Raw genomic sequence first — 25,198 nt, forward strand, 5'->3', positions numbered from 1 at the left:
TGAACAGGTTTTGGGAAGGAGGCCATAAATGTTAACACCTTTCTCTGCTCTCCCAAATGAAACTCTAAAATGCCAAAGAATATTTTCAGGAAAACATAGTGTGCTTACTCCAAATGGCACAGACAAAAGCCACACTTCACGTCTCCTTCCCTGATGGGGCCGGGCCTCAGATATCCAAATGTAGCTGAGATGTAACAGAAGAGTTTCAAGGCCCCTCAGTGGCCCTGCTCTAATGAGAGCCAGAAGTTCCCAATGCTGCCACCTCAAGATATTATTACAGTACTGAAATGACATCCAAAACACGAACAAAAAGAAAACTGAAATTCTGCCCTCTTGTTTCTCCTCACTTTTTTTGGGGGGGGGGGCAGGTCTTGCTCTGTTAGACTGGGGTGCACTGGCACTATCATGGCTTACTGCAGCATCAAGCTCCCCAGTCTCCAGTGATCCTCCTGCCTTGGCCTCCCATGTAGCTGGACCTACAGGCACACCCCACCACACCTGACTAATTTTTGTAATTTTTGTAGAGACAGGGTTTCGCCATGTTACCCAGGCTGGTCTCAAACTCCTGGGTTCAAGTGATCCACCCGTCTTAGCCTCCAAAAGTGTTGGGACTGCAGGCGTGAGCCACTGCGCCCGGCCATTTCTCCTCATTTCTAATGCCATGTCCTGGGTGCTGAACAGGATAGTCCCCTACAACACAGAATTATCTGACCTACATTTCCATAGTGCTGAGGTGAAGAAACTCTGAGGAGAAAAAGAGGATACTAACTTAGAACAAATCTTACAGCCATAATACAGGAGTAGACTTATGTCACCATGGGTAGGTAGAATCTCTTCCAAACAAAGAGGCATAAACCCAGGAATATTTTCTTCTAAAGATCTGAATACTACCTGAATTGGGTTGAATGGTGGCCTCCCAAAACATATATCTATTTGGAACCTGTAATGGTAACCTTATTTGGAGAAAGGATCTTAGCAAATGTAATTAAGAATCCCAAGATGACATCATCCTGGATAATCCTGGCGAATCCTAAATCCAGTTGCAAGTATCCTTATAAAAGAAAGTTCAGGGCTATATTAGACACACAGACACACAAAGGAAGCCATGTGAAGATGGAGGCAGAGATTGGAGTTTGAAATCAAAGAACACCTGGAGCCACTAGAACTGGAAAAGGCGATGAAGCTTTCTCCCCTAGAGCCTTCAAAGGGAGTGGAGCCCTGCTCATATCTCAGTTTCTGACTTCCAGGCTCCAGCACTGTAAAAGGATAGATTTTAGTTGTTTTTAAGCCACCAAATTTGTGGTAATTTGTTATTGCAGCCCTAGAAAGCTAATACACTACTAAACAGATAATATGTTCAGACAACTTATATTCTCTCTAATGGCCAGAACTGACTGGTTTACATGTGACTTCAGAAAAACTTTGACAACTATATTAACAAGCCAAGTGTTTCTCATGAGTTACATGAGCTAAATGACTTCCTTCACCAAAGGTAATGTTTAGTATTTTAAACAGAAGAAAATCACACTTGGTATTTGTATCAGAGACAACTCTCTAAAGACAGCCTCTTATCTCAGAGTTGATAAATTTTAGGCAGTGAATTCATAAGCATCAGGTGTCTCAAAATGTGTAACGTCATTGAAATCTGTTTCAAGAAGTTTTAATGTGAGCAGCAGACAGGAGTAAAATCATATTACGCAAGCCCTTCAGGCTCTCTGGCAAGTGATAAAAACTCAATGCCAACTAGGTTACGCCAAAAACAAAAGCACAGATTCAAGCATAAACTCAGGGAGTCAAAGTATGCTGTAAGAATTCCGTGGTTCTTACTCCTAGTTACAATGGCCTCTGTTGGGTCTTCTTCTTGGAAAGACTCCATATGGTGACAAGATGGCTGCAAGTAGCCTGCACTTGACGTCACTCTTTGAGCTCATGATTGCAAAGAAGAAATTGGTCTTGCATCTCTCAGGCACAGTGCAATGTCATTAAAGGCCACTGATTAAGGGCACTTGGGTCATTTACAGCACTCAGGACCCAGAGGATATTATTCTCTTCTTGGGCTTCCTGGGAGACCTGCCCACCTACAATACATGAGAAAGAGGAGCCATGCATATTAGTTTCCTGTGGCTGCTGTAACAAATGGCCAGCAATTTGGTGGCTTAAATCAATATGACTTTATTCTCTCACAGTTCTGGAGAGAAGTCAGAAATCAGTATCAATGGGCCAAACTCAAGGTGGTAGTAGAGCTATGCTCCCCTAGGAGGGCCTAGGGGAGAATCCATAGCCCCTTGCAGCTCTGAGTAGCTGCCAGCTTTCCTTAGCTGTAGTTGCATCACTCCAATTTTCAAAGCCCATCTCTTCAAATCTCTCTCAAATCCATCTTCACATGGCTTGCTCCTCTGTGTGTGTGTAATCTTCTTCTGCATCTCTCTTCTAAAAACACATGTGATTGTATCTAAGAGACACCCAGATAATCCAGAAAAATCTTCCCATTTCAAGATCCTTAATATAATCACGTCTTTGCCATATAAGGTCACATTTACAAGTTTCAGGAATTAGATATCTTTTGGAGGGCCATTTTTCAGCCTACTGCATCATATCACTGACAATACTGCCCAAATCACAGGGAGTAGAGTCCTGGCAATCCCAGAAGAAAAATAAATAAGGCACTGACAGATGCACCTTACAGGCTAATGCATGGATCATCTCTCAGCTGTCTGCTAAATACAATGACGTCATTACAGAACTGAGCCTTCACATAAGCCAAACTCAATCTCATACTTGCTTTACATTTATGGTGGGGCTAAACAACAGATAGTGGTAGAAACAGCAATTTCATTTCATGCTCTCATTCATGTGTTCATTATGCTCATGAACCTGGATAATTCACAGCTGTTTCTCAGTGCAAATATTCAATGTTCATCAAGGCATGATCTCAGAGCACAAGCACCTAAGATGCTATAATATCGATATTGAACACATCTAGACAAAGATAAACCTTTAGAAATTGACATAGAACCACCTACTGTCACATGCTAGCAGAGTAGGGAACTCTGCTGATGGTGAGAAAGAAGATACATATCCATTAGTTCAACGTGTTTTCCCTGACTCATCTTAGGCTCTAAACAGCAGGAAGAAAAAGGGGCCGCTTGACAAATATTAATTATAATGTAGATAGAAATTTCAAAGCCAGATTTTTTAATTTTGCCTGTTTTCTTTATGAATCAATCTAAATTTATTAGCCTTTGCTAGTGCTATAAGTCATGCATATATATGACAGACAATTTGGGAAATTATGGTAAAGTATAAAATGAAAAATCCAAACCACTCACCACATGGAAATAACCACTTGCTAATTTACTTATTTCAAATAGTAAATTTAACTTAAATACACACACACACACACACACACACACACATACACATATATATATATAATTTTTTTTTTTTTTTTTTTTGAGACAGAGTCTCGCTCTGTTGCCCAGGCTAGAGTGCAGTGGCGCCATCTTGGCTCACTGCAAGCTCCGCCTCCTAGGTTCATGCCATTCTCCTGCCTCAGCCTCCCCAGTAGCTGGGAATACAGGCGACCACCACCATGCCCGGCTAATTTTTCGTATTTTCAGTAGAGATGGGGTTTCACCGTGTTAGCCAGGATGGTCTCAATCTCCTAACCTCGTGATCCACCTGCCTCGGCCTCCCAAAGTGCTGGGAACTTGAATATATTTTAAAAAGAACTTGAGGATAGATTCAAAGAATGCCTGAACTTCATATTTCTTCACCATAAATATCAACTCCTAAAAACTTCCCAAAAGATACCATTAATTTTTTTTAAGTTTACACACATAGATACATGTTTCTTTGTAGCATACATTTATGTTTCTAGGAGGTATAATATATTATAAAATAGCTGGAAGAGAGACTTTCGAATGTTCTCACCATAAAGAAATGATAAATGAATGAGGTGATGAATAAGCTAAATACCCAAATTTGATGATTATGCCAAAATATATATGTACAGAAGCATCAATTTTATCCCATCAATATGTACAAATACGATGTGCCAATAAATATTTTTAAAGGAATACATTAAAAATCACTTAATCAGAATTCAAAGAAACAAAAGACAATCCTTGAAAACTATAAGTTTAACAAATCCTATATAAAATATTTTTAAAATAACATATTTTGAAATTTGAGCTTGCTTTTAGCATTACTCTCAAAGACATACAGAAGGGAAACAATGAGCATTTCTCCAGCAAAATATTCCCTGTTGTAAAAGATAGATCACTTGTTGAAGAAAAACAAAATAGACATGGAAAATTGATTTTATCATGAACTATAATAAAGCCTGAGAAATTACACACAAATAGACTGTGGTGTTTATGTTCCACCAAAATTTGTTGTTTTCATTTCTTAGACTCAACTACTCAAAATAACCCTATTTGTTTTATAATTGGAGCAGTTTTCTTGGATGCCTGTTTTCTCTTGTATACCTATTTATCTTTGTTGTCTATATAATTTCCAATAGTATTTCCATTTTTCTTAGTGATAAAAATAATCTTCATATAATTAACACTTTCTCTTTGTTAAACTTGTGATTTGTGTAAAAAAATCTACTTTTCTCATAAAGTCATTTTTATAGAATCTTCTAATTTGTTCCTTAATAATTTTCGATGAACTATGTCTATGAAAGAACATATCCTTATTTTTTGTGAATTCTTTATCGATCTGATTTGTCCTTTTCATGTCAGTCTTTTCATAGTTTATGAATATAATATCATATTTATATTATTTTTAAAGTTAAACATACACTCAATTCATAAAGAAATCTGCAAGATCTAAAATAAAATAATAAAGAAAGCCCTCCATGTCATACAGCCTATATAGTTTGCTTAAAGCAAAAACTTTCAACTCTTTAACTGGTTTATTTATGTATTTTTCTCCAAATTTGTAACTAATAATATTTTACTGCTGTTTCTTGATATTTTCAGTTAGAAATATTATTCACTGGCTCCTTTTTACTTTATCCCTCTTCCTCCATCATCATAGATGCATGCTCCCTCCCCCACTTTCTCAGTATTGATTTATGATGATTCTGTAGGAATATGCAGTACCTACATAACTATGCAAATACTCTTCACAGATGGGCCATGAAATAAGATTTTACTACATCTTGTTTCTCAAAACAATTATACGTTTCTTAGAGTTAATAATTGTCTCTTGTTTTTCTATGTAGTTATTATCTTTTTGTCCCCCACACCCAAATGTAAGTCTCCTTTTTGTCTAAATGCATTCAAACACCTCAGATATCCCATTATTGATATCCTCCTGGAAAGATGCCTTCGGTAACTGTATCATCTACTGCAACCTGGACTGGTGGCTCCCAAGGCCCGCTGCACAACAGTTCCACAATTATCTCCCTTTGCCCTCATCCCAGGAAGATTTTTCTCCCTCTCGCCTGTATTGGAGCCTCTATTTCCTGGGCCTAGTGTGTTAACCATTCATATATTTCCCTTGATTTTTCATCTCTTAGTCTTTATTCAACTTTCTGGGAAATTTTTATCAAATTTATTTACTAATTTTCCATGGATATTTTTATTTCTATGATCATATATTTTCAAAATAATCTATGAAGCCTTTTGAAATACACTGAATATTTCTTTTCTCCTTGTTTCATGGTAGTAATATCGTCTCTAATTTCAGAAGACATTCATCATAATTTCTTGTCTCTCTGTCTTCCAAGTTTCTTATTTAATTTGGTTCACTCTGTGTTTTTCATAACTGGGAACTGCAAGAACATTAGAGCTGGGCACCCACATTGCTTTGTAGACCAGCCATCATTGCTTACTCTGGGTGGGATTTTTTTGTATTAGAGTGACCACCGATGTCACTATCCTTAAGGTTCTAGTTGTAAGCTGATTAGATACCAACAAAAGTGTACGCCAAAACCCATATAAAATATATGCAAAGAGAAACACCAACACCGGGGAGAAGGGCTAGGATCTCAATATACAGTATATACTGTGTGTGTGTGTGTGTGTGTGTGTGTGTGTACACACACACACACATATATACACATACATACATATACATATATACTGAATTCTCCCCTTCTTTTTTAAGGGAAGTTCTCAGGGGAAATCTTGGTCCCCTGGTCCAATATATCAGCAGCTTTGTCACCTTCCAGAATTGCACTACTGTCTTCTTCCAGCATGGCAGAGGAACAACTGTGTTGAGACACAAAGTGAGCGAGCAGGAAGATCTGGGTTCTAACTGCTTCTTCCATTGTCTCCTGAGTTTGTGGTTTCTCTTGAAAAACTGGCTGTGGATCTTATTTTTACTCCTCTGAAGGTTATGTCTTTTTCTCTTACTTGATTTTTATTTATTTATTTATTTATTTATTTTTATTTTTTATTTTTTATTATACTTTAAGTTTTAGGGTACATGTGCACATTGTGCAGGTTAGTTACATATAAGACTTATCCCTTTTCCACGAGTTTTCAGAAGTCTGACTATAACGTGCTGGTGTGGTTATCTATTGCATTTGAGGTTTGCAGAGCTTCTTAGTCTGTGAGTTGATACCTTTCATCACTTTGGAAAAGTTTCAGTGATAATTACTAGGCATGTAGCTTCTGCCTTGTTCTCTTCCTTCTCCTTTTGAGACTCAAGTTGTATGTGAGTTAGAGTTTTCAAGGTGTCATGTGTGTCTAATACTCTTTTATCTACCCTTTCCAATTCCTCTCTGTATTTCAGTTTGAATATTTTCCACAGACTGGTCTTCCAGTTCACTAATACAATATTTTTTTTTCTGCTATGTCTAATCTGCTGTTAAAATAATTCATTTAGTTCCATATGTCAGATATTATTTGTTTTTTAAAAATTATAGAAATTTATTTGATTCTTTTTTATTCTAATGTTCTGGTAAAATTCTCCACTCCTTAATTAATCTGTCTAAATTATCCTCTACTTTCTTCCTTATATTAATCATAATTATTTAAAGTCACCTTCTGCTAACTTTACTAACTGTATCATCTGTCACTTTCATCAGCCAAGAGCAATTCTCCAGAGGAAGGGGCGGCTATGAACCAGTATCAAACAACCCTCACAATAGCCAGGGATAGGGTGCCCTATTCTATAAGGAGAGCTGGGTAGGGTGTCTCTTGTGTTCATAGAGATTTTCCTTTGATGTACCTTTATTGTCACTTAAATGCTTTATTTTAAATCAATGAAAGAACAGTACATAGGTTCCCTTCATCTTGAATCAGAAACTAATGGCTATGGTTTAAAATTGCATTTGATTTTGATGCTCCTTTATTCAAATGGTGCTTGGCAATTCTTAGGCAATGAATTGCATGAGGTCTTTGGACTCCAGATATTACCAAAATTACATGTATAGTCATGCCTACTTTCGTATAAAGCAGCCTATTCTTAGTAGGGAATTTCTGCATGGGCAACTTGCCTCTGAGATCTAAGATGCATGTAAATAATAACTGAGTGTTGCCAAAAATTGAAAGTAGAATTGAATTTCAAAAATTAAACTGAGCAACCAACCCATATAAAATCATTGAAGGGATCATGTAGTATCACTTGAAAAAGTGGCAATAGCCCCCACAACAGTAAGAATTGATATAAGCAGATTAAACATTGTGTTCTAATGAAGAAGTATTATATAAACTCTTAAAGGTTAGCTATGAGAGCACAGCAAAAGGATTGTTTGACAAACATATGTTAAACAAGGGTGTTGTCCATTGCAGCCCTATCCACAATGACTCTTACCCATCTCTGTGACAGTTATCAATAAATTCTGGATGACAAATGGCTTACATGTTAAAGAGTCAACAAATTAAGGGTTCCAATCCATCCACTCCAGAGAGTGGTCAGCCAATGTGACTGTTTTTTTTTTTCCATATATGTTTCTCCTTTGCTTTTTATTTTCACTTTGTTCTTAGGTAATTGGGAGACAGCTTACAGAACACATTATCTCTTACTCAAACAAGAAATCATTACTAAAATTTGGAGCAATGAGTTTTCCTGGTATGTTGGCTTATTTATTTTTGTTAGCATTTTGGAAGGGACATACAGATAAGGGAAATGAACACAGGACAGAGAATTCTGAGCACACCCATCACTCAGCAGTCATGGCACGTATGGGGGCCATTTTTGACATAGAAGGAGAAATGCATTTTAGATAAATGAAATGAACCCCTCCATTTATCTAGCAGCTTGTGATTCTCAGACAGTGTTTGCTATTGGATTACATAAATTGCCTGACTTCATTTCATGAAACTAAATGATATACATGACTAACAAATATATTAATGCATCTTCAATTTAGTTTTTGAGGCCACAAGCAAAGCAACAATTTAGAAATGGATAAAGAGAGTTATTAGAAATTAAGATATGCACAACACAAAAGACTGAATTCAATAATAAAGTATGTACTTTTTTGTCAAAGACATAAAAACACTTCATTTCAGTGGCAGAGACTAGTGTCTGTGCAGTCAGAGTCAGGAACATCAAGAAAACTCTAAGTAAGACACCTAAAAGTATTGAGTATTATCAATCATAGTGGGTGCTATCGGCACCCCGTTCAGCTCTTCTTATGAAACAGGACACTGTATCCCTGGCTGCTGTCACTGTTAGCTGATCCAGGTTCATAGCTTCCCAACTCTCTGGAGAATTGCTCCTGGTTAATGAGAGCCACCTCACCAGGAAGTTATGTCACCAAACACTCCAAATTTGGCAGCCGAAGAACAAGGGAGAGTTGGTTATAAATCGCCACAGCCCTTGCCTGAAATGGGATTAACAGCAGTTCTATATATGCTCTAGAGCTGCGTCTTGGATCGGGTTGAGGCTATACTCCAGCTGACAGGAAATTTTTGCCTACTTCCTTTCTTTGCTATGTCACTCACTCCCTACCTTTTGAGAGCATGCCTTAAATAAATCACATGCTTGAGAACCCCTGTCTCAGACTGTGTTTCCAGGGTACCAAACCTAAAACCCATATATGAATTTCAATTAAAAATTAACAGTTACATTCACTGTAAGCCAGATGTCAACTATAGGTGGTATGCTGGCCAGTACAAATGAGTACAATAAAGCAGCAATTGTCCTCTGGAGCCCTACACACCCAGGTCCAAATCCTAGCTCTACCACCTATCAGCTGGCTGATCTTGGCTAAATCACATAAACTTGTAGACCTCAACTCCTCTGCTGTTGAATATTGAAAATAATACCCCCACTTTAGTGCTGCTGGAGAACTCGATGAGATGATGCTTGTGAAGTGCCAAGAACAGAGTAAGGGCAGAATGAGTGATGCCTGCTATTATTTTTGTTGCTGTCATCATGATTTCATGACAAATTAGGTCATTAAAGTTACATCAAATAAGCATAATGCCAAGTTTCAAATTAGTAGGGAATGTTTTCCTTAAACAGGAATTCAGGCATTACTTAAGCAAGACACAAGAAAGAGTAAGTGGAAGGATGAGGCATATTAAAAATTTAAACCTGGCAGAGAATTCAGGGATAAATCCGGTGTACTCTTCTTCCTGGCTGTCCTCTCCAAAATGTACTATAGAGAAAATTGAGGTAAAGAGAGGTTAAGTGGCTTGCTCAAAGTATTCCTGCTTATTATTTTCAGAAATGTTAGAATCATGAAGAAATCTGTTTGTATGTAGCAAAAAAATTAGAATGGTATGGTGGGGTGGGATGAGGGTAGAACAGGGAACAGTTAAGTGTATCCCCAGGGGCCAGTCTTGTTTTCCCTAGCACAGACTAGGAGAAAATGCTAATATCTGTCAATGTCTGAATGCATACAAACCACATATCCCAACCTGCCTTGTGATTTCTTGAAGCTATGTGACTGAGTTATGGCCAGTGGAATTTGGGCACAAGGGATGCACTTCCTGGCATGGCATGATCCTTTGCATGATCCTCCACTCGACTTTGTCTTTCTTCCCTACTGCCTCTGGAGGCATGGATTGAAGACGGGATACCATAAGAGAACACTGTGGGATCCTGAATGGCAGCATGGAACCAAGCCCCACAGACTGCACTGGACTCACTTGCAAGGGAGGAATAAGTCTTCTGCATGTGAATGTTCAGCTTCTAGGAGGGCGCAGTTGTTTTAATGGCAGTTAACTTGGTTCATATTCTCTGAAACTAGTAAAATCTTAGTCCCTCATCTACATAAAATGTACATAATCAACTATAAATCTTCCAGAACGTTATTTAAAAATTAGAGTAAATATGTTTGAATAAATCGGTATATAAAACTGCATCTGACAGAAAATCTTCACCAAGGGAACAGATATAAGAGCCTAGAATCTGAGGAGAAATGAGATATAAGAGCCTAGAATCTGAGGAGGACCGTTGGTAACGCTGTCTCAGGTTACCAACTTCTGGATCAAGATCAACTGGGGATCATGTAATTATTACACAGCGAGTCCAAATAAACACAGCAATCATTGATAAACTAAAAAAAATACTGAGTCATATTGTGTTCATTCATCAATTCAAGAAATATTCATTGAGAACTTGCTGAGTACTAGGTACCATAATAGGTGACAAACTTTTTCTTAAAGGAAGAGTCACATAGTTTATATTTTAGGCTTGGTAGGCCAGACAGTCTCTGTGGCTACTGGTCAAGTTAGCTGAACAGCAGCCATAGACGTTATGTTAAAAAAAATGAACAATATGTCTGGATTCCAAATAAAACTTTATTAACTATTATTATAGGCCAATGACATGCAAATGAATGGCTATGTTCCAATAACACCTTTACTATGATCAACATACCTTAGTTGTTAACTCCTGAAAGATTTTAATAAAAATAATCTTTAAAATCCACTTCTATGACACTAAGAACATATGACAAAGATAGGCAAAAAAATAAATGAGCTCAGAATCATGATTTTTGAGAGCTGTGGGGGAGACCAGTGTCTCCTTGCCCAATAAATATAAAACATAATTAAAAAAATTAATCATTGTGAATATCTCATTGGAATAGTTATTCTAAATTATTAATTAATATATCATGCTTTAAATTATACAGAAGAATTCCAAAAGAGGGTAGTTATATTATAGTGTTGTGATCCATTAGAGAGGGCATTATAAATTGCCTCAATTTATTTTTAAATTTAATTTCATATTAATAAAAGGAAGTAATTTAAACACAAGAATCCCAGCAGCTTCTTTAGAACTGGCAACTAAAGATTCATAGTTTGCATATATATATATATATATATATATATATATGAACACACATATGTATATGTGTGTATATATACACACAATATATATACTGCATATATAATATATATATACACATGAACACACATATGAATCTTTAGTGTTTAGATTTCTTCATATGTGGAGACATATATATTCAACATATATACATAGAAATCTAAACTGAAAAATTCCCTAAGCACATAAAAGATCTTATATGTTCAATCAAGTAATCTTATTATCACAGATTAGAATATGGCTTCTTTAAAACATGTGGAAACTGAGGCAACAATCAAGGAACATAGGGTTTCTCAACGTTGGCACTGTTAGCATTCAGAGTCAGGTAAATTTCGCTCAACGGGGGGGGTCCTGCTCTGTGCATTGTAGAAGGTTTGGTACCACCCCTGGTCTCTACACGCTAGATGCCAGTCAAAGCTTCCCCCACCAGTTGTGACAACTAATAATGTCCCCAGATATTGCCAAATATTCCCAGAATGTGAAATTGTCGGGAGTTGAGAACTTCTAGTCTAAAAATTGACTCACGTTGAAACTCAATCCCCCCAACCCAGATATACAGGAAAGAAGTTAATAATGTGGCACATATACACCATGGAATACTATGCAGCCATAAAAATGATGAGTTCATGTCCTTTGTAGGGACATGGATGAAATTGGAAATCATCATTCCCAGTAAACTATCGCAAGGACAAAAAAACAAACACCGCATGTTCTCACTGATAGGTGGGAATTGAACAATGAGAACACATGGACACAGGAAGGGGAATATCACACTCTGGGGACTGTTGTGGGGTCAGGGGAGGGGGGAGGGATAGCATTAGGAGATATACCTAAAGCTAAATGATGAGTTAATGGGTGCAGCACACCAACACGGCACATGTATACATATGTAACAAACCTGCACATTGTGCCCATGTACCCTAAAACTTAAAGTACATAATAATAAAATAAAATAAAATAAAAAGAAGAAGAAAGAAGTTAATATCCACTTTAACTTTGGAGAGAATTCTCTACCGATATTGATCATGTAGTCAGAGAGATTTAAGTTTTCAATTTAGAAACCATAGAGAGGCAGGTGGCAAATTGGAACACAGATTTCATTTTTTCTGCTTATCCCAGCATTTGTGAGTGAGAAACAGGCAGTGAATTTCTTTCCGTTAGAAACAAAACAATATAAAAATGGATTTGGAGCTATTTCCCAAAAGAATTTTAGTAAGACAGTGAGGTTAAATGAGCTCCAGTCCCTTTGTGTTTTTTTGAACTCTGTTCAGTGAGCGTCTACCTCCAGCCATCTGCGGTAGGATCCCAGATGGGCAAATGCTGTGAATTAGTCTGAGGCCAGCTCCATTTTTATATTTTTCAAAAAGCTTTGTTCTTATAAAATAATCTCCATGATTAAGGCAAGAAGAAAACTTATACTGAAGATTTGAATCTGCTATTATGACATGAGGTAAAAGAAACAAATTATGGCCAACCATCACTATGCCTGAAAATGACTGGTTTTCAATAGGGAATGGCTAAACTTCAGCATGCAGTGAGTTGCAAAAAAAAAAAAAAAATTATCACAGTCTCTGAGGAAAAAGGTGCCTTATAAGTGAAAATAAGTTAATATTTGATTCTCTAGTCATTGATGATAAACAGGTTTTATTTTCTTAAATTAAAAGCAACTCTTGGTCTTTAAATGTTAAGAGACATCTTCTCTTAATATGTTAAGGCATACCTGTCTGAAAATCATAAGAAATATTCCAAATATAGCCATTTTACTTCATGGTACATTTATATGTGAATATTCATATGGTCATGCCAAGAGATTTACCTCATACAGATAACATTCACTCAGGGTAACAGAGTACTTGTTTCCCAATTCCTGCTCAAATCTTCACGGCTTTAGCAATTCCACCAGTGATGTTTCTAGTTTGTCAAAAAGACAAGATTTTTTTTGGCAAAAGGGAAGAGACTTCCGATTTGAAGTACTGTTGACTCCATGTCCAAAATATTCCTTGCACCAGATTTATCAGGCAACCTGTCTTGGAAGTGAGTTCTCTCTTTTGGAAGCCACCCCACAAAAGCCTATTTTTCTCATCACTGAATTTCAGTATGGTTCTACAGAGCTGAGCCGCCATGTGTGACAGTGCTTTGATAGATATCATAAGGTCACGGAATGGTGGGAGGGGAGTGGAGAGGGTGCACTAAGGTGGTGTCCCCGTGCTCCTACTGTAGCCAGGAAGTGGGCTGGCTGCTGGATGGAAAATACCACCCTGGATTTCAGGGCAGTTGACAAAGGACAATGCAGTGGGGTCTCCAGAATTCTATGAACGTCACTAAGTAGGAAAAAAAGAAGAATCATTATTCAACATCCGCTTTCTCATCATTGTTGCTAAACCAATGTCAAAGCAGGAGAAAAAATTTGGGAGAGAGGAAAACTGTAAAACAGTATTGAGAAGACAAGTGGTTAGTATGTAAGGAATGAATATATCAGTCAGGAATTGCCTGTCTCATCCACGAATTGTCCCCTGGGGTGACAGTATGCACACGTTTGTTTTAGGATGTCTCTTCCGAAAGCATTTCTTATAACTCCAGCTTCTGGGTTAACGTTACTTTTCTTTTCTTGAATTTAGGGACAAAAATATGATGTTTACCTCCCACTCCATTGAAGTTATGTTTAAAAAGGTTAGGGAAGAGTAAGCATATTAAATACCAAGGGACAGAAACTTGTAAGCTATCTGTTTTGACTCTACCACCTTCCAGGTAACCTAATCTAATAATCTCATCTAATTCTGAACATATAAAAAGAAAGAAAACACTTCTTACAACACAGAGAATGAATTTCAACATGAAGCAATAAGTACTAGTCAGAAATAAAGGCTATGAGGCTGTGAAATGCCTCAGAGGGTCACCAGCCAAGCAGGCACAGAATGGGTTACCAAGAGGTGTTGTCTCCAGTGAAACTTGAGGATGGGCAGTCTTTTTCTCCAGGAAGAAGATAGATAGAGTGAAGGTGATTGAGACAGGACAGCAAGAGCAAATGCTTCAAGTTGGAAAATAGCCTACAGTTTGGAAAACAATATGCAGCATGACATGACCAGACAAGGTAGAAACTGCCCTCAGGTGATCAGGAGAGTCACAGGTAATGCAAACTGCCACCTGGAGGTGAACCTCTGTCCTGCACAGGGGCAGGACCCAAGGACGCCTTGTCTAGTGTTAAATAAAGGTTACTGGTGAACTACATTCATTTCTCATTGTCTCCAGTTTTCTTGAAATTGGTTGTCCTCCTTGTTCTGTTTCATCATTTTTCTACATTTAAACAATAATTTTTAACTTTGGAGCAAGAAAAGGAGAAAAATATTAACCTGAGATATACAAATCAACCCCCATGATTTGTGGTAGAAAACCATCTTTCTGTGTAATAATTGAAGGCACACAAGTCAAATGTTCTGTCACTTATTATCTAAAACTGTGTTTTCCAATGGGGCGCACCAGCCATCCAGAACACTTCAACTCTAGCTGGTCCAAATCCAAATGTGATGGAAATATAAAACACACACTGGAGTTTGAAGACTGAGTTCCAGAAAAAAAAAAAAAAAGTGCAACAGATCATTAATTTCTTATAATGATTCTATGCTGAAATTAAAATATTTTGGATATACTGAGGTAGTAAAATATACTGTTAGTAGTCATTTCCCTTGCTTCTTTGTACTTTTTTCAGTGTGCCTAGCAGATCATCTTAAATTACCTATTTGGCTCACATGGTGCTTCTATCAGACGGCACTGTTATAAGACCCTTTGTCTACCAGTGTGCTTATTCCTTTCTGTTATACTTGGGAACTGTCATGTAAATTAAAATAAAATATTCATAGAAACCAACAAGGCCTCTTTGCTGGAGACACGTGATATAAAAAAAAAAAAAAGTATGTCATGAAGAATTGCCAGCCTTCTCTCTCCAGACTAAGTAAACAGTAGGCTACAGAACTCCGTACACAGCCACAGAATATGAAAAAGCAGAATTGCCCTGCTTTGCACCAATGGTACAGCAGTCTGACCTCTATCATTAGAGCCGCATTTTTAAAACCGCAGTTCAAAAAGTCACGTCTTCTTGCTTGGTGCTATGTCAGTAGACTAAGCTCTCACCAGGTGGTGGTACTGATGGGCATCCTATACTTCAGTAATAGCTCATCAATCCCATCAATAATTGCAACCTGATTTCCACCGAAGGCAGCCAAGACCAAGGAGGCAATGATGAGAAAAGTACAATCAGTTTCCTTGACCTCACAAAAATATATACACATGAGTTAATGGAAATACATCTCCTCACTTTTTTGCATCTATTTATTTGGACATCATGTCAGTAAAATTTGCAAAAATATCACAATAGACTCTCATAAGTCCTTCACCTAGATTCCCCTGTTAACACTGTATCATATTTGCTTTATTATATTTGCCTCTGCACATGTGTATAGCTTCTATGTATGTATGTGTACAACAATTTTAAAAGCTATTTTGATATAAGTTACAGAAATGATATCCATTACCCCTATATCTTTTAGCATGCTTTTCCAAAAAACAATGACATTCTCCTATATTACAGTTATCAAAATCAACAAATTAATATTAATACATTTCTACTATCTTATCCAGACATTTGAATTTTTCCAGTTGTCCAAATAATGTCCTTTATAGTAAGAAAAAATATATCTGCTGCAAGATTCAATTTGGGTCAAGTATTGCATTTGATCCCCACGTCTGTTTGTTGAGCTTTATGATGGAAGAGCTCTTTATTATTTCTTCTTTTTTCATATCTTTCATGACTTTGTGATATCTGAAGGGTAGAGGCCAGTTTTTTGTAGGGTGTCCCTCACTGTATCTGATGGTTCCTCATGATAAGGTTATTAGTTATAATTTTGGTTATAATTTTTGGCTGAAATATCAAGGACATTTTGCTGTGTCCTCTGTGCATCAAATCATTGAACTCTGTCCCATTGCTGGTGAAGTTCCCCTTGACCTTTGACTATTTGGTCATGGGCTATTTGCCAGATTTCTTTACTATCAAGTTATAAGTTTTCCTGTTGTAATTAATAAGTATCATATAGGTAAGTACTTTAAGACTACTATGAATAAATATCCTGGCTGTCATCAAACTCTGACCCATAAATTAGCATCTATTGATCACTTTTGCCTAAATTGATTTTTAGTATAATGGTTGCCAAATCATAATCTCCTAATCAAATTATTCCTTCAATATTCATTAGTTGGCATTTGTTTACTCATTTATTTATGTTTTATGTTAGCATCTACTCATGGATTCTTATGTTATTCAATGTGTTATAATCTACCTCTGGCATTATCTATTTTGACAATCAAATTGCCCCAGATTTCTTCAGCGAGCCCACTTCAAGCTGTCTCCTAGTTTCTTATGACACACCCTCATCATTCTTTAAATATTTTCCTTAATTTCTGAAACAACAAGCTCTTCCAGTCTTATCTGAGTTCTCCTTGCCCAATTCTAGATTAAGTCACTTCTCAAAAAAATCCTTCGTTTGTTTTCATGGAGAATTAAGTTTAGAAACAAAGTAACATGTATCAAGTGTGTTCACTGCTGCTAAGAATACTTCTAAACCCTCTCAGCTGAGGGAGCTAGCAAATTTAAAAACAAACGAATGCGTATATGTAAATATACGTTTGTGCACACACAGACCTACAAAACCTCGCTTTTTAACACAAGTGATATGCCAGAGAGTATACCATGAGAATCAAAACGAGTATAATATGTAGTTTGTATCTACTAAACGATACATATTTTAGAAAAGGTTATCTAAAACAATCTTTAAAGTGGCATTTTGATTGAATTGTTGATCATTCTTTTTTTAATTAGCAAATAAAAATTATATATATTGATAGTGTACAACATGTCACTTTGATATACGTATACGTTGTGGAATGGCTAAATCAAGCTAATTAATATGCAGGTATCTCACATACTTTATTTATTTATTTATTTATTTTGGTGTTGAGAACACTTGAAATCTACTCTGTTAGCAATTTTCAAGCATATAGTACATTGTTAGTAGTTATAGTCGCCATGTCATACAATGGATCTCTTTAACTTATTCCTTTGTCTAACTGGAATTTCTTGTTCTGTGGCCATCATCTCCCTAACACCTTCCCTGACCTTCTGGGCCCCTGGAAACCACCAGTCCACTCTCTGCTCCTAAGAGTTTGTCTTTTTAGATTTCACACATAAGTGAGATCCTGCAGTTTTGTCTTTCTGTGCCTGGCTTATTTCACTGAAGGTAATGTCTTCAAATTGCTGATCATTCTGATTCCTTAATAATAAATTCATAATTTTACCACTCAATTGGCTCAATGAAAGACTCCGGTCATATACTAAATTGCAGTGGAAAGACAATTTATTGTCAGTTGTGATAAAACTATTACAATGGAGATTTATTATTTATTATTATCACTTTAAAAAATCAAAAACAATAGAAAATTCTTGATAAATTGCAATGTTTTATCTCTTTTGCACGTCTTACTTATTTTTCACCATGCTAATATGGAGTTGGTAGTGATTTGTGACCATTTCACAGATGAGGAACCAATAATTCCTAGAAGTCATGGAACTAGATCACAAATCAGGTTGATGTGTCTTCAAAGCCCTTGCTTTTTATCAATATTAGCTTTGATCAGGGGATTGGCTGATTTTAACACCCTGCTAAGTAAAAGATAGATTTAATATTAAAACCTAGCTCTGAAGTTCCCTAAATGTTCACAAGCAGCAGCATTAAAGAGAGAATAAAATAATATAAAATCCTCTCCAATCACCTCTTAGAGCTCTAGCACATGAGAGTGAGACGAAAATTGGTTGAAGAACTTTTTCCAAACTCTACACAGCCCAAAGATTCTGGCATAGTCCGTAGGGAGTTCCAGAATCTTGGTGAAGAAGATATTTGTGTCTTAATTCTCTTATTTTCTAGGAGACACTTTTTAAAGACTAGAGGGAAAAGTGGGCTTTTGTGACTCAGATCTGCTACTAAAATAAATACTTCATTTAAGTACAAGATCTCAGGTCCATTGTTCAAACCGCAACAACAGAAGTACTTAAATTTCATTTTGATCTATTTCCCTTTATTCTTTGTTATAGATAGCTTTTAACCCAAGTATTCATATTTATGTTCATATAAATTATAAAGAGGAAACAAAGCTGTTTTACAAGAAATTGATGCCCGAATGCATCAAACTAAATAATCGATGATTGCTGTAACTGTGGGGAAAGGAATGTGTCCAGGCTTTGAAGCAATGTTCCTTGAATGGTCTCTCATCTAAGGAAGGATAAATCAGGATCACATCCACGGAACAAACAGGGCCACCTGACAGGAGGAAAAGGCTAATTGGGAATTAAGGGAGGTGATGACCCATAACAAGTAGGGCAGCCTTAGTCCTGTGGCCTGACCTGCCGAGGAAATGGGCCCCTGCTCAGGCTGGATTAACACCTTTACATGCATCTGTCTTCATCCCCTCAAACAGTGAGTTAATTGGGATGGAAAATGAAAGCTTCAGAAAAATAAATTGCACCTACCTGGATAAGAGACAGATCCTCAAGCTGTAACCTGAAGAGGTAGTTTCTACAAAATACAAAAACAGAGCAGTTTTATTTTTAATAGATCACAAAAAGTTAAGAGTTTATAAAAATTTCAAGAACAAAGAAAATAAAATAATAATTTTGACTTCAAAAGCATCTTCTTTCTAAGAATATGTTTAGCACTACTTTCCTTGGATCTTAGAGTACAAAGAGGAATTCAAGAGGTCAACAAATACACATTAGAGATTGGTGAGAAAGCTAACGAATAAGTGGGGTGTGTTTGTACATACTTTTGGTAAGTGTAAGTCACTAACTGGCTCTCTTGATCTATATGGAATAAATAAAAGGACATGGGCATTCCATTCTGAAACTGTTTTACTTAAGATGATGTACAACTATTCCTCATAGGTCTTCCTTTATAATTATCACCTAAATTCACCATGTTTTATAATTAAGATTTTGAATTCAAGCAATGCTCTGAGGTTCACAGTACTCTACCTTGTAAGATGGATTCAGTACGTAATAAAAGTTTAGAAATATGAACTTGGGCCCGGCATGGTGGTTCACACCTGTAATCCCAGCACTTTGGGAGGCTGAGGCAGGAGGATATTTTGATCCTGAGAGGCGGAGGTTGCCAGGCTCCTGGGAACCATGGCAAAATCTGTCTCTACAAAAAATACAAAAGTTATCCAGGCATATTGGCTTATGCCTATAGTCCCAGCTACTCAGGAGGCTGAGGCAGGAGGATGCTTTGGTCCTGGGAGGTGGAAGTTGCAGTAAGCTGTGATCACACCACTGCAGTTCAGCCAGGGTGACAGGGCGAGACCCTGTCTCAAAAATAAATAAATAAATAATAAATACATAAATATAACTTGCATTATATAGGATTTGGTTTAAAAAGAAAAGAAAAGAAACATGAACTTGGTGGTCTGCCCAAAGGAAACTGATGACATCAAGGGCTTCAAAGAGTCAAGTTTCACTGCCCAAGTATAAAATAGGAAATTAGAGAAAAGTAAAATATCAATTTCAACAAAGAAGGGGAAGAATAGTGAAACATGCAGTGGAGATCAGTAGAGGACACGGAAAAAAGATAGATTAGTTACACTGGGCTTTGGACTCTAGTGTTGTAGGTTTTAGAAACAACTCATTAACCTACCTCAGTATTCTTTGCTTCAGCCTCTAACTGAAATCCTGGCATCATGTAAATGGGAAGATGGGGCGGGGATGTGCACCGGCAGCACCCCAAAGAGGAAGGGAGGAGAAAGCCAGGCTAAGTGCAAATAATAATGTCAAGAAGATGCTGGCACATAACGGTAAGCAAACTCTAAGATGCAAATGAGCACGAGGTGGGATCTCCAAGAAGCCAAGGATGCTGTTATAATGGGCTGGTCCAAGGTCACTTCTTATTGGTTTTACAACACCTATAAGACATAAATGTTGACTATTTTCACTATCGTGGGCGGGGGGGAGGTAGGTATATAAGCTGGACATATGTCCCAGTAGAAGTGACAAGTGACAGCCAAAGAGGCCCAAGGGCATAGCCTTGAGATGACCAAGAAACATCCCTATGGGTTATGGACAGAGTTAGGGAGGACAAAGCCCCCATGGAAGCTGGCACTCAGAAGCACATGTACACACACAGCTGAAGGATGAAAGAGGACTAGGCTCACATTCAGGTAGTCTCATGAGTCCAGGCATTGCCTCCTGGGCATTCAGGTTTCACACAATTTGCCTCCTCACATGGGGGTACCACCTCTCTAAACCGAGTGAAAACAGCCTCACCCAAACCACAGCAATAGTCTCCTTACCACACTCTTTCCACCTTTCAAATCTCACCTCTGATATACCCCAAGAGAAGCTCCCAGAAGCACTGCTTGGCACATGCCACCTCCATCACAAAGCCATTTCAGGAAACATTCCCCTGTCCTTTATTATAATGCTACAGCCCTCTATGTAGAACCAGGTTAAGGATACCTCTGAGGGGAGGGAATATTACAGGAAAGTCTTTTGATTTAGTCAGTGCCATGAGAAGTCTAGGACTCCAACAGAAATGTCATCTGCAGGCCAGGCACATTGCCCCGTAATCCCAGCACTGTGGGAGGCCAAGGTGGGCCAATCACTTGAGTCCTGGAGTTCTAGACAGGCCTAGGCAACATAGGGAGACACTATCTCTACAAAAAAAGAAAAAATACAAAAATTAGTCAGGTGGCATGGTGCATGCTTGGAGTCCCAGCTACTCAGGAGGCTGAAGTGGGAGGATCCATTGAGCCTGGGAGGTCAAGGCTCCAGTGAGCCACGATCCTGTCACTGCACTCCAGCCTGGGTGACAGAGAGAGATCCTGTCTCAACAACAACAAAAAGTCCTTTTCAGAGGAACAAATGTGAACTTGGTGCACATACAGAAGACTATGTTGAAGCAGCCAAGGTAGGTGGCACTGGAGGGTGACTCGCATTTCAACATTAGCCAAGCTTTCACCCAGTGTGACCTTGAAACCAGCACACCTCCTCTAAGGGAAGCAAGAAATCTACACACACACACAGACAAGTCTTTCAGAAGTGGGGCTTACCAGTGTGATATAGTTTGGCTGTGTCCCCACCCAAATCTCATCTTGAATTTTAATCCCCATAATCCCCATGTGTCCAGGGAGGGGCCTAGTAGGAGGTGATTGGATCATGGGGGCGGGTTACTTCATGTTGTTCTCATGATACTGAGTGAGTCTCATGAGATCTGATGGTTTTATAAGCATCTGGCATTTCCCCTGCTTGCATTTCTCTCTCCTGCCATCATGTGAGAAGGCCCAAGTTTGCTTCCCCTTCACCTTCCACCATGATTACAAGTTTTCTGAGCCCTCCCAGCCATGTATAACTGTGAATCAATTAAACTTATTTCCTTTATAAATTACCCAGTCTCAGCTATTTCTTTATAGTAGTGTGAGAACAAACTAGTACATAGCGGCACCAGGGAAATTACTAGCCATTGTACACCCGTTGCCTCTATGAGCAGCTCAGCTCCCCACCCTCACATATTTCCCACTGTCTTTCTGGTTTCAGGAGGCTGCCCCTCTGCTATGGGAGTCAGCATTACCTAGCAATTAAGAATATTCATGCAAAAACTAGAGTTCTGCCTCTATACAATCTCAGGAAGAAAGCATTTCTTTCTATGCCTTAGTCTTTTCATCTGTAAAATGGAGCTAATAATCAAACCCATTCCCTAGGGTTGTTGTGAGGTTTAAATCTAAGAAAAACACTTGGAATGAAGTCTGACCCATTGTAAGCATCAATTAATGGTGCCAACTTCTATGTTAATTTTGTCATTGGTCCTGGAATCCAGTCACCCTACTCCTTTTCAACCCACTGGCAATTTTAAGAAGGACTTCTTCAGTAAATATTTCCAATAAAAGAAACTCATTAATTTAGTAAATGAATTACCTAAGAGCTTTGGTGATATCTCATGGTTCATTCTTTCTTGCTTACTCAAACACATACACGTGCACATGTATGTTCACACTATGGTATCTGTCTCCAGAAACTTTCTTGAAAAGAAGCTCTCATACACAAAGGAAGAGCTGGAAGTGCGTCAGGGCCTTTGAGAAAAGACGATAGCAGAGTCTGCAGTGCTCTGTAGAGCTCTGTGCAGATCAAGCAAAGAGCTCTCTGTCTACTTGGAGAGGGGAGTGGAGGAGACACAGAGATCGCCGTCCACAACACCTGCTTCCAGTTTTCAGGTGTTTTCCATAGGAGAAGATAATGGCTTATAATAAAAAATACGCCACTTTCTCGGTCCACACCTCCATAAGCAAATATAACTCTTCTGATCATTATTTTTCTGCTTCTCAAGTTCCAATGGGCTGTAAAGGTACCCCTCCTCTCCAGAAACATTGCTAATGGAGTTAAACCATCTACCTCTTCTCCTTCCAAATACCTGAGAGCTATGGTGCCCTTCCAATCATCTCATCAGTAATAACAAATCAATATGGCAGAGGTATTCAATAGGTGAAAGGAAGGGGCAAAGAGGAGGGAGGGGCATGCTTACTAGGAAAAATAGCACAGTTACTATGAAATACCATCACCAGCACCAGCACCATCACCATCACCACATCCAATACCCCAGGAAGGAAAGCACCAGAGGATTTGAACTTTTCTTTTTGTAGTATTTTCTGGGTTGCAAGATAAAAATTGGTGATTATTTTACCCCATTCCATATTTTTAATCTAATAATATAGAGTCTAAGAAATCAAGAACTAAGAGTCACTAAAGAGTATATACCCTTCAATTTATAGATGAGAAAACTTCTATAAATTAACAGCTGCAGTGAGATTTGTCCAATACTGTAAGGTTTCAGAGAAAGTCCTGGGATTAGAAACAAGCCCCCCCTGTCTTGGTGTCCCTTGTCCCATTATGCCTCAAGGCCCCACCTATTAGTTATTCAATGTCCCCTTCCTAATTTCACCTGCACCAAACATGCACACACACAGAAACAAACACAGTAACAGCTCTTATGCTACTACTATTTCATATCTTCACTGGTCATTTACAGCAACATTTACAAATCATTTTAAGCAAATTAAAGTCTTAGTTCTGCTAATAACAAACTTTTGATCCTAGGCCATCAATTTTCACCTCTGGGACTGTGATCTGGCTGTGATGTATGTCTCCCCTTGAGGAGAACAGTTTGAGGCTACGGGTCTGGCTGTTTAAATGGCACCTCTTTTCTCTCTTTTTATTTTGCCTGAACAACTCCCTGCCCATACCTAATTCTAAGAATATCCCTATTTCTTAACTTATGAAATGAAAGAGATAAACTATACAATTATCTCAATGTATTTAAATAATACAAATTCCCAAAAGACTGTGACCATGTTTAGATATACACATTGCCTAACTAAGTTCTACGAATAAATGGCCATTTAACAAACGTATTTTTATTATGGCAAATTTAAATCATTTCCTGAGAAGTGTTTTTCATGTGTTATTTTTCACAACTGAGAAACTTATTTCAAAATAATCTTAAAAGAAATCTCAACATATAAAATAGATACAATAATTCTTTAATAGTATAAATTGATGTAATAAGTACTTATGTATTTGTTAATAATAAAATCAGTTGATGAAGCTTTCTTAAAAAAATTAAAACTCCACTTATCAGAACTATTTATCATCTTACACAGATCAACATCTATTTAATGTGTATATTCATGCCAGTTGATTGGTTATATTTTTGTTGATTTTTTATTTGTTTGATTTTTAAGGCACAGAGTTGGTAGGTGCTTTTAAATTTTTTTTTTTCCTTTTTTTTTTTTTTTTCTAAGATGGAGTCTTGCTTCTTCACCCAGGCTGGAGTGCAATGGCATGATCTCGACTCACTGCAACCTCCACTTCCTGGGTTCATGCAATTCTCCTGCCTCAGCCTCCCCAGTAGCCAGGATTACACCGACATGCCACCACGCCCAACTAATTTTTATATTTCTGGTAGAGACAGGGTTTCACCATGTTAGCCAGGCTGGTCTTGAACTCCTGACCTCAAGTGATCCTCCCAAAGTGCTGGGATAACAGGTGTGAGCCACCACGCCTGGCCTAAATATTAGTTTAATAAATGACTATGGTCCATGGAAAACCCAAGTAGTCAAATGCCTCACTACACAAACAGTTTAGTATCCACCTTATTACAATTTTCAGCTATTTTAAACAATATTTTATTTTATTTTTTTTTGAGATGGAGTCTCGCTCTTCCGCCCAGGCCAGAGCGCAGTGGTGCTATCTTGGCTCACTGCAAGCTCTGCCTCCTGAGTTCACGCCATTCTCCTGCCTCAGCCTCCCAAGTAGCTGGGACTACAGGCGCCCGCCACCACGCCTGGCTAATTTTTTGTATTTTTAGTAGAGACGGGGTTTCACCGTGTTAGCCAGGATGGTCTCTATCTCCTGACCTCATGATCCACCCGTGTCGGCTCCCAAAGTGCTGGGATTACAGGCGTGAGCCACCGTGCCTGGCCTAAACAATATTTTAAAAGGTGAACCATAAGTAAAACATTTGTGGAATTCCCTAATCACATCCCAAGAACCTAAGAATCTGATAAAACACAGTGTGGTTTTTGCTATTCTCAAATCTCTTTCCTTGAACTATTTGGCCCCACATACAACTCCAAATGCATTTTTGCTGTAGGAAAAATTCCAAGCCAGCTGGCAACATGAGGGACTTGAAATCTCTCAAGACAGCTTGATCCATCACAGTTTAGGTCAATGACCTACAAAGTTAAAGGTTACAAAAAGAGAGAAAACCTTCTAAAGGGGATAAAAAAATTGATATTCCCAGGTGTTGGGCCACTCACAAACTAAAGTAAGATCTACAGAACCCTGCAAGTGGCTGTCCTCCAAGGTATT

The 25,198-nt window shown here is 37.9% G+C and overlaps 1 protein-coding gene across 4 annotated transcripts in view; it reads right to left on the bottom strand.

Moving 5' to 3' along the window:
- SEMA5A (semaphorin 5A) overlaps positions 1-25,198 on the bottom strand; it is a 500,732-nt gene that overhangs the window by 255,764 nt on the left and 219,770 nt on the right. For all 4 annotated transcript variants that reach the window (XM_016952939.4, XM_054684172.2, XM_054684169.2 and 1 more), the window contains one exon: positions 18,818-18,863. In XM_016952939.4, coding sequence (XP_016808428.2) covers positions 18,818-18,863 — 46 coding nt within the window. The remainder of the gene's footprint in view (positions 1-18,817; positions 18,864-25,198) is intronic.

The sequence above is a fragment of the Pan troglodytes genome, chromosome 4, assembly GCF_028858775.2.
Source record: "Pan troglodytes isolate AG18354 chromosome 4, NHGRI_mPanTro3-v2.0_pri, whole genome shotgun sequence".
NCBI lineage: Eukaryota > Metazoa > Chordata > Mammalia > Primates > Hominidae > Pan > Pan troglodytes.